This window comes from Eublepharis macularius, chromosome 11, assembly GCF_028583425.1.
Source record: "Eublepharis macularius isolate TG4126 chromosome 11, MPM_Emac_v1.0, whole genome shotgun sequence".
NCBI classification, from domain to species: domain Eukaryota; kingdom Metazoa; phylum Chordata; class Lepidosauria; order Squamata; family Eublepharidae; genus Eublepharis; species Eublepharis macularius.
The window spans coordinates 79,833,898-79,847,104 of NC_072800.1; the positions used below are offsets into that span (position 1 = coordinate 79,833,898).

General features: G+C 41.6%; 1 protein-coding gene across 2 annotated transcripts in view; it reads left to right on the forward strand.

Annotated features, from left to right (window-relative positions):
* The window catches only part of DIP2C (disco interacting protein 2 homolog C), a 347,378-nt gene that overhangs the window by 292,105 nt on the left and 42,066 nt on the right, over positions 1 to 13,207 (forward strand). For both annotated transcript variants that reach the window (XM_054991506.1, XM_054991505.1), the window contains 7 exons: positions 574 to 713; positions 3,061 to 3,197; positions 4,304 to 4,512; positions 5,652 to 5,766; positions 9,631 to 9,832; positions 10,888 to 10,997; positions 12,826 to 12,906. In XM_054991506.1, the coding sequence (XP_054847481.1) occupies positions 574 to 713; positions 3,061 to 3,197; positions 4,304 to 4,512; positions 5,652 to 5,766; positions 9,631 to 9,832; positions 10,888 to 10,997; positions 12,826 to 12,906 (994 nt within the window). The remainder of the gene's footprint in view (positions 1 to 573; positions 714 to 3,060; positions 3,198 to 4,303; positions 4,513 to 5,651; positions 5,767 to 9,630; positions 9,833 to 10,887; positions 10,998 to 12,825; positions 12,907 to 13,207) is intronic.

The window sequence follows — 13,207 nt, forward strand, 5'->3', positions numbered from 1 at the left end:
TACTCAATAGGACCCTTTATTTTTGAAACAAAATAGAAAAATCAAATTTTGGCAGTGTTCATGTTACCATGGAAAAAAGCTTAGAAACAGCAAAGAAGCAGTTGCTATTTATCGGAAGCATGAAGGTGGGAGGTTTTTTTTCTTTTAATTAGCATGAAGTGCTAATCTTAAAGGTTGTGTCCCCCCTTGATAGGAAAGGTGAGCAGTGAATGGAGAGTTCAGGCTCCTCCAATATGTGCCCTCTGCTACCATCATTTTATTTTATTTATAAGTTCATCTTTTCCGCTAGCTCGGGGACCTAAGGAAGATTATTATAAATAAAACCATGAAATTTAACAAACTGAAAAAGAGTACTACCAGAGCTAAAAATGTCACGCCTACATTGAAACAATGTCAGACTCCGTTCAAAAGAATTTGGCCCATCAGCGGCATTGAAAACTGAGCAGAACTCTCTCCACGTATTCCTACTCTGGGTCTCTTGTCTCTTCGTCATGCTAAAACATAACAGCGATGTTGTGAATTGCTTTCTTAATATAAAGGGCTGCCCGTTGATGTGAAACTTGTTCCCTGCAGGCCGACAGATGATAGCAATCAACCACCGGGCAGAGGAGTGCTATCCATGCATGGTCTTACGTATGGCGTCATTAGAGTGGATTCTGAAGAAAAGCTTTCTGTACTAACGGTGCAAGACGTTGGCTTGGTGATGCCAGGAGGTAAGACTCTTTTTCACAGATTTCTCTAAAAAATATCAAATCGTTTTTCTGTTTAACTGGGTTCTGTAAACGTGCAGCAAAGGTGACACGTTTCAAACTATCAGTCATCATTTCCTCCTAAGGAGCCTTGGGAAATAATGTTTTTTTTTTAAAGGAGCAATGAGCCTCTAACAGCATAATAAAAACAAAAAGTAGATTCCAATTATCTGTGCAATTTATATATAAGGATACAGGCATAAGGAAAATAAAAAGCGATATGCTTTTTCTTTATATTGCCGTAAGTTTGCCTGTTGTTCATTTTTCTTGACCCACTATGCCTATTTCTTTCTCTTCACTTAAGTGATAATGTTTGTGGCATGTACTAAACTGTACACATGATAGGACTCAAGGACCCAAATACCTAAAATGTTATGATCTGAATTCATTGTGGCTAACGCTTTGTTATCTTGACTTCTGTCTGTCCTATTATTTTAGATATTGTCTCTCCCAAGGCTATCTGAGGGCCAATCCACATGTTCAGTAAATCACATGATAAAGTCCTCCTGGGACTATGGCACTCCAGAATGCAGGTGAGGGTATCCCATGTTTGAATCTTTCCCCACAGCAAAAACTCACTGCCTGTGGAAACCTCGCATATCAGGGAGATTAGCTTTCTCCCTTATGGGCTAATTTTCTACAGGCAGTTTTGCTGTGGAAGCATTTATGATCCTCCTCTTCCAACCTGCATTCTAGAGTGGTACAGTTTTGTAAGGGTTGTACTCCATGATATCCCCCTATAACAAATAGATTTGTTTTGAAACAAGCATTTTGATACTGTGGCTAGCGTACTGGGTTTGTAGCCATAAACACTCAGGTTCAAGTTTCCACTCATTTGTGAAACTTATTAGGAATGCTTGGATAGGTGTCTTTCACAATATAGCATGTATTTGTGGAACAAAAAAATTTCTCTTGGTGGAAGAGTGGAATACAAATAAACACGTTTGATTGAGTTGTATCTGATATATCTATATTTAGAACTGAGGTCATCAGATGTGCCCTGCTTGGAATGACACCTCCACAGATTCCATTGAAATGAAAATGAGGTGCCTGAATGCTGAGCTCCCATTTGTTTTGGCGAAACGTGCTCCTGCATGAACCTTTCCTAGTGGACTGTTCCCACGACTCAGATTGCCAACACCTTTCAGATCAGTTTTCCACGATCTGTCTGGTTTGTTATATATATTTCCTCCAAGGTCCTGTGACTACTGTTTCTCAGTTGAACACATAAATACAATTATTTTAAAATGTTAATGTTCTAGGCAGCCTGTGCTAACTCTCAACCCAGTTCCCCTTCGTCTCAACTTCCAACGTGACATTAAATAACTTTTGTGCAAAGCCAACTTTTTTCTTAAAAGAGCCTGTAATAAATTATAGACAAAGGCAACATGGGACAGAGGTTAATTTATAATCTTTATTTTGGAACAGTGGTAAATTAAGAGTTTCTTCCTAATGTGTCTTTTATAAAAAGATGACACCCTTCCTGTGTGTCTGCCGATATATGATTCTGCCGCCCAACTTAATATAAAGGAGGGTGCAGTACTGACTTCTTATGCATCTTTCTCAAGGGATGGAAGTGAACATAAAACTATTGTGCTTTGCACATATAAAAGCATTCTGCTCTGTTTCCTTCTCCCTCTGCCATGCTGGCTCCTTTCCCACTGCTAAACATATGCTTGTCGCAGGATTTACTGCAGTTGCAATCCATCACAAGTCATATATGGCTTTCTTTTTTATGCCCAAGACTGGAAACAGTAAAAGCTTTAAGAGGTACTTTTAGCACGGTGGAATAACGTACCAAGAGTACAGCCTAGTTCTGGAATGCCTCTCCTTATTTCATGACAACACTTTATCTTTTTTTAATATTCAATAATTCCTGTTGTGTTAAAATCTTTTTATTGGCTTTCTTCCTCTTCATAGCTTTAGCATTAGGATGATACAGGTGGAATATCTTTCTTTCCTCAGATATAAACATTAAACTTCTTCCCACTTAAAAAAAGTACTTTCTCAGAAAGAGAAGTATTATCAAAGAAGCTCTTTTGAGGTAACCATTTTTGACAACCCCTTTACAAGCCGAGTACAAGTTGTGAAGACACCAGCCCAAAGCATCTTTTGCATCAGTACCTTCCAAGGTGGCTGAAAGGCATGAGCTATAATGCAAGGCTGGGGTTTATTTTTAAACAAATAGAAAAATTACATATTAATTAATGCAAATTGACTTGGATTTCTTTTATTTGCAGCGTACACACATTTTTGTAAAAGTTGCAAGTCGTATATTCCATATAAAATTATCTTGCTTTTCTCTTCCTAGCTATAATGTGTGCAGTGAAGCCAGATGGGGTTCCTCAGCTCTGTCGAACAGATGAAGTAGGAGAACTGTGTGTGTGTGCCATTGCAACCGGAACATCCTATTATGGGCTCTCTGGGATGACAAAAAACACGTTTGAGGTGAGTCGAGGTTAAACGAGCATTCCCCTCTAGAGCGTTTCAAGTTTCCCAAAGAGCTTTCGGATGATGCCAGAGATTCTAATAATTCGATTAGGTTTGGGTTGCCTTCATTTTGGGGTGGATGGCAGCTGTAATAAGACTCTATTAAGAGTAAAAATCTCTGTTAAGACTCCGTTAAAAGTAAAACATGATACCAGCCTTGAAACACTAAATATCTCCTATTTGGAAAGGGTTTGTTGAGAATTGATAAAGAGAGGTTACCATGCCTCAACCTCTTGCTTTGAAAGAGAGCATTTGTATACCAGTTTACATAATTTCAAGTTGGGGTTCAGTACTGACATTATATGCTGTCCGTGGCCTTGGCCAAGGATGGGCTGAAAAATTGTGATGTAGTTTTGCTGCTGAAACTTAAGCAGCCCAGATCTAGAAGCTGCATGGAAAAAGTGTGCTCTGAGCACCTTGGAGGTACAACAGCAAAGCAGTTAGATTAAAAAATACTAGAGCACCAGAGTGCCTGTGCACACCATTTGTTTAGTGGCACTCTTTTTCTGGTTTCATTAATGCAACCTTGGTTGGTCACACTGTGAAAGTATGACATCACCTGGCCCCCATATCATCATCGTCATCATCTGGTCTTTCTCCGTTCCTCCCTGAATCTGAAGAACTGAGTTTTGACTCTTGAAAACTTATACTCTGAACATCTTGTTGGTCTCTAAGGTGCCACTGGGTTCAAATTCTGTTATTTTACTGCAGACCAATATGGCCACATACATGAAACTGATCTTTCTCCATAAGTTTCAAGGTTTGGGATGCTGGCCATCTGGCAACATGTATGTCTTTTTACATTGTGCTGGTGGAGTCCAGTTCAGGTTTTTAACAGCATCTGTGCTAATTCAGGATAGTCATTATTATTTCATTCTGGAACCCCAGGAACATCAGAATGTCTGTGTGTCATCTGTATTCCTCCTATCTCTCCCCAAGAGAGCAGTCAGAGCCAGGGAGTTGTGTTTCACTTGTAATAAATCCTCTGATCTGAATTTCTTGGGCATCTATGGTGAAGCGAGAATCTCCAGCACAGTGATGAAACTTGCCTGTACATCTTGCAGGTGTTCCCTATGACCAGTTCAGGTGCACCAATAAGTGAATACCCTTTTATAAGAACTGGATTGCTGGGATTTATTGGCCCGGGTGGACTGGTTTTTGTTGTCGGCAAAATGGATGGTCTAATGGTTGTCAGTGGACGGCGGCACAATGCAGATGACATCGTAGCAACAGCACTGGCAGTGGAACCGATGAAGTTTGTCTATAGGGGAAGGTATGTTTCACTTTGCTCTCCCTTCCCCTTTAAATAAGATTCCAAGTAGTCACTTCTAATACTCGGAGCAGAATTGAAGATGCTCTGAACTGCGAGACCAAAACCTGTCTTGTTGCATTAGTTTTACTCTAGGATGCTTTCTCATAACTTCTTGTTGAAGAATGAAGCAACACTGTTGATCTCCACAGTGTGATGGGAATGCCAGTATCCCAGTGAGGGATCCCCTGCTCCCACTGTTCACCCCCTGACCCCACTCACCTGGCTGGCAAGGGGCAAGAATGGAGGAGGAAAGTAGGCCAGGAGCCACTGTAGCGCAATGGTGTGCAAGTCCCAGAGGCCCCAGTGACTCACTTCTGGTTCAAAAATGGAAGTTATGGGGCTGATTTGTCTCCCCCCCCCCCCGCAAGATGCCATAGCTTCTGTTTTTCAACCAGAAGTGATGTCATTGTGGCCTCCAGAGCATGCACAAGCTCAACAGATTCAAACCCTGCATCTGCAATGCAATTCCCCCTCCCCCACTTTAGAGGTAAGGAGGGCTGGTAACTTTACAGTACAAGTTTTCCATTTTGGGCTACTAGAAAGAAGCCAGTATAAAAACAAAATAAAATGGAGACAAATCAAACTTTGCTTGCTGCCATTGGTCCCAGATTTCAGAGGCAGGCAATGGCAAACCACCTTTGTTACTCTCTTGCCATGAAAACCCCACCAGGGGTTGTAATATGTCAAGTATGACTTGAGGGCAGGATTTCATTTTTCGTTGGTCCCAGTAAAATTTGGGACAGCATTTGGTTTCAGTCTGTTATTTAGCCCTAAACCTTGTTTGTTTGTTTTTTCATCTTTTGGTAAATACCCTACTGGCCTGCATGCAGAAAGAAGTCTTCCTCAAGGGCTGTGCAGTACTCTTTGGAGAGCTGAAAAGCTAGTTTTTATAATAGCTGTTTCTCCAGCAGTGCTCTATTTTAAACTTCCGTAGGTGTTTCGATGCAGCTGTCTCTTTCTAGAAGAAATAAGAGCTTGAATCCCAGTCCTCTCAATTGCATAACTAATGAGTAGAGTGAGTCACAAAGTTTGATGAAATGCAGATTTTTCTACACTCCTTGTTGCTAGACAGTGACTGTTTTGGTTTCCACATTCCACAGAATAGCAGTGTTTTCAGTGAGCGTCCTTCATGATGAGAGGATAGTTATCGTTGCTGAACAAAGACCGGACTCCACGGAGGAAGACAGCTTTCAGTGGATGAGTAGAGTGCTACAGGTACTGTTGTTCAACTTGCGTTCTGCCCAGTCAGATTAAAAATCCTGAGCTGTACATGGTGTGACAGATTCTCACCTTCCCCATTCTCTCTTCACTGGATACATAAGCGAAATTGTTTAGTCTGCTGGCATTCACATATACTACACAGTCTGTCTCACTGCTGCCCAATTCATTCTGTTTTATCCTCCTCCGGATCTGGTGCCGCACAGATAATTATTCTTTTTTTCCCCCATCCTTTTGGCACATGCCGCTAGAATTTTAGATTTGTTTTTCCTCACTTCAGGAATTTTTTTTTTAAAAATGCTGCGAAGCAGCAACAGCTGTTAAGTAGACTTGTAGTAATTTTATGGAAGTTAAGGGCAGGAAGTGTGAGGGACATGCTTTTTTCACATTGAGGCAAAATACAGGGTTGAGGGTCTGGAATAAAAACAAATTCATAGCTGGTCACGGGTCCTCTTTGGCTTCCAAAAGATGCTTCAGGGTGGAGGACTTTTCAGGACTTGTGTACATCTCAAACCATGTGGCTGTTGAGGGGTCAAAAGGGAAAAGGGGAGAAATGTGCTCTGAGCTTCCTGAAGGAAAGGTGGGATACAAGTGCATTTAGAGGGATAATTCTCCTCTGCTTTATTCTCACAACGACCTCTGAGCTTGGCCAGGCTAAAAGAGAATGACTGGTCCAAGATAGCTGAGAAAACTTCATGGCTTGGGCTGGGGGTGGGGGAACTGCGTCGTCGTAGTCTGCTACTCTAATCAAGATGCTGCCTACATCTTCAGCCTTACAAATATTCTTCAAGGGAACACATTCCACTTACAAAGAAAAGATAATAAATGTATTCATAGCTATTTCTGTGGAATCCTGCAGCTTGCTTCTGCCTATGAATGTTTTACCATTGGTGTTTTATCTTTGCATCGCCACGCTGCACAATTACCTCAGTTTGTGAATGAATCTGCTTGACGGATCATTCAAGTGCATTGATTTAGCTAGTTAAATAATATTTGAGAACATCTTCATACATGATATCACAGTGCGCCCTGGCTTCCCAGCATATCTGTCTTGGCAAAGTAAATACTCGTGTATTCCGAACCCATATGATTTAGCCTTATTCATGATCGAACTAATTGCTACCTCTTGTCTTTTGTGGCCTTTTTTCGAACCACTGTCTGCCAGTTAGCCTTTAAGGAGCTATAAGACTCTGTGTTTGCTGCCATGGATTAACACTTCTTCTGGCAATCATTATCCATGTAAGTGACACTTTATGAACTTAAGAAGAGCCCTTTTGGATCAGTCCATTTCGTCCAGCATCATCTTTCTCCCAGCGGTAACCAGATGCCTTTGGGAAGATTCCCACGTGGGGCATGAAGGTGGCACTGTCCCATGTTATATCACCCTGTGCTTAACAGCTGGCACTCAGTGGCATATTGCCTCCAAATGTGGGGATTTTCTTTAACCGTCATAGTGCACAATACATTTTGCAGCAACTTTAGCAAATGACCATGGAAATTACCATCTAAATCTCAATGGCGGCAGAGGAACAAAGATACTGAGTTGTGTGTTATTCTCACCCTCTGACTCTTCACAGTGTTGAAATATATCTCCATTTCAGAAAAAAAAAATTGGTTGCAAATGGTCATGAACATGCACAGAAAGTGGCATCAGTCGGACATAGTATTTCTTTTTTGTGCCTGACTAGATTACTAATTAAGTCCCAGTAGCAGGGCTTTTTTTCAGGGGGAACACGGGGGAACAGAGTTCCGGAACCTCTTGAAAATGGTCACATGGCTGGTGGCCACGCCCCCTGATCTCCAGACAGAGGGGAGTTGAGATTGCCCTCCACGCCGCCGAGCGGTGCGGAGGGCAATCTCAACTCCCCTCTGTCTGGAGATGAGGGGGCGGGGCCACCAGCCATGTGACTATTTTCTCCAAGGGCAACCCACTGAGCTCCACCACCTCTTTTCCCAGAAAAAAAGCCCTGCCCAGTAGTGTTCAGAAATATGACAGAAGTGGAGAGTCTGTCCCCCTAGGTTGGCTGTTGACGGTTACCTTCTCTGTGTCTCGTGGATTGCTTTTATAATTGCCCTTAGCAGAGGCTCTGGCTTCTAGTGGCAATAACTTGTTTTGTCTGAACAGTACTGAAGAGACTGCTGGGACGTTTAAAAGCTTTCAGAAATGGTGTTCCTCAGCAGCCAGCTACATGCCTGGGGAAAGGTGACTCAACAAGCATGTGGGATTCTGCATCCTGAACTTCCTGAGGCTGAGAATGAAAGAGATCTTGGGGTTCTAGTGGAAAGCTTGATGAGAAATGTTGACCAGGGCAGTGTCCACACTACTCGCCTTCATCCAGAATACTGCGAAATGTCGTGAAAAAAATGCGGAAGATAGCATCTTCTCGCGCGAATTTTGCGCGACATCGTGCGAAACTCTTGCGAGAAGACGCTGTCTTCTGTGGGTTTTTTCACCATGTTCCTCAGCGTTCCGGATGAAGGTGAGTAGTGTGGAAACGGTCCTGGTATGTAGTAGCACTGAAAAAGGCAAACGCCATGCTAAATTATTAGGGAAAGAACTGAAAATAAGACAGCACTTCTTGCCTCCATCATTGGTAAGCAGAGGCTAGCCCACAAATTTCAACGGCAAACAAAAGAAATTTCACTCACTTGAGGTCCTGTTCTTTTGCATTATACACCATATCATGCTGGACAGAGTTTAATACTTTAAACATCCCTGTATTGACTCCGATGGTGGTTTTATGATGAGAGAACAACTAGTATGCCTGGAGGTGCTGGAAAGGTCAAAGAAGCCAGACTCGTTCAGTAGGATGGACATAACATCTGCAATGGACGATTCCCATGTACGCTTTCCATAACAGGGGGCTTCACTGGGCTTGCTCTCCTGTACTATAGGTTTCTCAGAATACTGGTTACGGTTAGCCCTGACAGGGGAATTCCTCATGAGCAAATCATAAGCTGATAGAATTTAGGCTAGGAACTTGTTCGTTTTCTTTCCTTTTTTTTCGCCTCCTTAGCGTTTTGAAATCCACAGTTTCAAGGTCCAATAAGTTAATTTTTTTTAAAGAACAAAAGCACACTGTTTAATTATTAAAAGAGGCTTTCTACTGTGACATACAAAATTGTAGTTATTCTGGTCAGTCTTTGATTAATGGTGGTATTATTCACAGTTCATGTTCGCAGCAGGCAAGTACACAGATTGGCCCAGGAAACAGTAATGGAGTAAGAGGTTTTATCATGGTTTTCTGTCTGCGAAGACAAACCAGATTTGAGGCTGCTGATTTCAGATCACAATCTATATATCTTTAATGATTAACGAGATTAATTATTTATTTGCAAATTTGGAACCATGGATCCTCCAGGGCTGAATCGGGACATAGGATTTTTCTTGCATTACAGGTGCTAATTTTACACACCTTGCACCCATGTTCTATCAACCTAATCACAACATGCATTATAGCCACCTTCCTGACAATCTAATTTGCAGTACCCCTCCCAGCCCCAGACTTCTAACTTTTTTGACTCCATGTGTCTGACGAAGACAGTTCTGACTCTCAAAAGCTCACACCCTGGAGATCTAGTTGATCTCTAAGGTACTACTGGACCCCACTCTTGTTCTTCTGCTATAGACCAACATAGCAACTCACCTGAAATTAGCCTCATTAATAATTGTATTTAACCTTGTTGATGCAATTTTCCATTTGCAACTAAAGATACATTAAGAGTGTATTTTTGTTGGGCAGGTGATTGCTTAGCTGTTGAAAGTCATTTAGCATGCAATAGTAAGACATTTGGTTACTTGCTTTCCCCCCCTTTATCCTTGTATTAATTTCCAGTTTGTTTTTGAAAAACCATTTCTAGGCTATAGACAGTATTCATCAAGTTGGGGTTTACTGCTTAGCACTGGTGCCGGCGAACACACTCCCAAAGACTCCCCTAGGTGGAATCCACTTATCAGAAACAAAGCAGCTTTTCCTTGAAGGCGCTCTGCATCCCTGCAATGTGTTGATGTGTCCACACACCTGCGTAACAAACTTGCCTAAACCAAGGCAAAAGCAACCAGGTAAGCTTAGTGTCGCCATAAAGAATGCTTTGTTTAATGGCCTTTCGTGTATGCATTTCCTTCACGTTATCTGGGCATTTAGCCATAGTCGGTAGGTATAGAGAGTTTTCTTTCTCCAGGAATTATTCTGATCCCATGGAGATCCAGGCTGCTGGACCTTCCTTTGGACCTGTGCTGGGTTTAGCACTCAGGCTCTGGTGGTTGAGAATTCTGAAGGCTTCTGTTTTAGCAGTTGAGGAAATGCAAAGAAGCTTCCCTTGATGTGATCTCAGGAGACTCGAGTGGTTAGCAGGCTTTTTCCCTACTGCTATGCTGCTCAGCTAATTTTCCCTGTTCTTGTACAGCTAAGGGAGATTAGCTGAGCCTAATAACTAGAGATTAACCTGCTGGCTTGCGACATCTCCTTTCCTGACGCTGTGACTTCAAAAGACAGCTTTCCTCTACTGACAAGGGGAAGCTTTCAGAATTCTCAGGAGTCAGAGGCTGGGCTGTGTTCCATGCAGTGAGAGTCACGTGTAGCTAGTCTCTGGCTTGCCTGCTGACAAGTAGATATTTAGCTGTCATTTTTTTAGTGGTCAAAGACTGCGTGTGTGTGGATGCATATGCACATGCTTAGTGAGCAAGGGTCAGTCATTCTGGCCTAGATCTTAATGGTTTCCTTCTTCTTTTTACGAGCATTCTCTTCCAAGTGCCTAAAATGGGCACCTCCATAGGCAGTTTCTGGCATTATAACCCTTGATTGATACTAGGACATGCCTCCCTCTCTCTCCAGGCCAATTCTCCTAGCAAGCTGCATATTGCCAAATAATGACTCATGATTGGGTGTATCGTCTGAGTCTATAAGATGGAATGATGCTCTAGCAGTATCGGGGGCAATCAGCTTCCACCAACTGAATATGTACTGTGCATTTTAATTTAAATTTTCAGACTTGTGGTAGAGGTTTGGAATGTAGAGAACATCACAGCAGATGGGAGGTGGAGATGTTCTGAATTCTGCATTGCAGAACTTGCACACGTTTTGTTCCACTAATAAATGTGTTTCTGATATTTTGTAGAAATTGGCCCTGCCTCTGTGATGGTGGGGAATCTGGTCTCTGGGAAAAGAATTGCTCAGGCAAGCGGCAGAGATCTGGGGCAAATAGAAGATAACGATCAAGCCAGAAAGGTAAAGTGAGAAACCATCCACATTCCTAGCATTACAACTTTACAATTGCTGCATGATTATTGGCGACTTGCAAAGAAACAACCGGAGGTGTACACTAGAGTAATCACAGTAATTCTCCTTCTCTAAATAAGAATAATTTTACTGTATTTTAAATATAAAGTGCACAGTGCTCACATGCGTCATATTAATCAATAAATGTTCAATAAATATAATATACCATAAATATAGAAGTCCAACCAGTGTACAGCTCTACACCGGTTGGAATTCCGGACAAACCAATGATATTGTATATAGATGAGATATTTTTGTATATTGTGATGTAGTATTTATAGTATATTATATTTATTGAACATTTGTTGATTAATATTATGCACTTGAGCACTGTTCACTTTATATTTAAAATACAGTAAAATTATTCTTATTTAGAGAAGGAGAATTATTATGATTACTTTAGTGTATACTTCCTGTTGTTTCTTTGCAAGTCTCCAGCAGTTGTGATTCAGAGGCAGCCCCTTGTTGGTGTTTGCATGATTATTGGCAGCGTGATTATTGTTGGCCATGTGACCGCAAACTCAAAGCACATGGTGGGACCTTGGTTCCCAGTCCTACTTAGGATCACGCTGAGCCTAGACTACTACTTCTAGAAGAGTTGGTGTCATGTTAGTGTCATTGACTTATACAGTTGTCAGAAGAAGTAAAAACTATTCCTGTTAGACTGTGAGGCTGAAGTCAAGCAGGTTCAAGTCTCTTCAGTGCCTGGATGGGGAACTCTTTTAGGCCCCCATGTACACTGCCTTGGGCTTCCTGGAAGCCTGGCAGGATGAAAAGTTAATAAATTTTGGTCTGCTCAAATAACCTCTCCTGCATATGTTCCAGAAATCTTCTTTGCATGCTGGCTTATGCCCCATTGTCATGTGCCACCATACTTAAGATACAGCTTGTGGCAAGCCACTGCAGACACTTGAGAATAAGGTTTTGTGGTTGCATCCCTATTCATCATAGTAAGGTCAATGTGATTGACTAGCCATAGGCTGGGAGTCAGTACAAAGATGTTCTTGTTCCAAGCATCTTTCTCCCAGCTGAGGTTTACGTCACGGTCAAGCAAGTATTCTATTCCCAGGCAATGGCAGAAAAACATGTGCACTGTGGTCTTGTTACTAAGCAGCATGTCATTTTCAGAAGGGATGTAAAAATGTCCTTTCACAGTTGTGAGTTCACTTCTTAAAACTTTAATAAACCTGCCTAGCATGGAATATATTGTGAATAGCAATTGTTACCAGATAACCATTGTGAATAGCAATTGTGACCAGAGAGCTGCTGTAGTGCAGTGATTAAGTGGTTTGTCTGCGAATCAGCACTCTACTGGTTTGAATCCTACTACCACCATGAGCTCAGTAGGTGGTCTTGTGTAAGCTGCTTCTCTCAGCCCCAGCTCCCCAGCTGTACTGTGGGGATTATAATAACACTGACTTGTTCACCGCTCTGGGTAAGGCACTAATTTGTCTAGAAGAGCGGTATATAAGCATAGTTGTTGTTGTTATTCCTAGAAATATGAATGTTCAAACAAAATTTCTGTTGTGTGGGGTTTTTCTTTTCTTTTCATATTTACAGATTCTGACATATTTCATAGGCTTTCAGATTCTCTTAGGACAAGGGATCATTACTCTTATTGATGAACAAATTTGAAAATAGTAGTATATGCTTCCACAATGATGTATGTTTAAAGCCACCTTCAGTTGCAAGTGGAGGAAAAGATAGCTTCCTTGAAAATGCTAAAAGAAGATTGTTGTAATTCTCACTCTCTCTTTTTCTCTCTTTGTCCCCTCAGTTCCTGTTTCTATCAGAAGTCTTACAATGGAGAGCTCAAACAACTCCTGACCATGTGCTTTACACGCTACTAAACTGTAGGGTAAGGATCTCAGAAGTTAATTTGGAATACTTAGAGGAGCCGTTTGTAGGGATTTGGGACACAAAATGCTTTAAAGCAATAACTCAGTAGAGGACATACAGGATCCTAGGATTTCACTGTAAATCTCCTAACCAAAAATAGAGCCATCTCCAAATCATAAAAAATTTATAATGCTTGCAAAACACCCTTGGTTTTTTAGGAAGCCTGCAGGGGAAGGGAGATTAATCACTGAAGCTTTGTCTTCAGATGCTTTCTCTTGCCCTCCTCTTACTGAGTTTGAGCATGAATGGGAGTGCTCTTA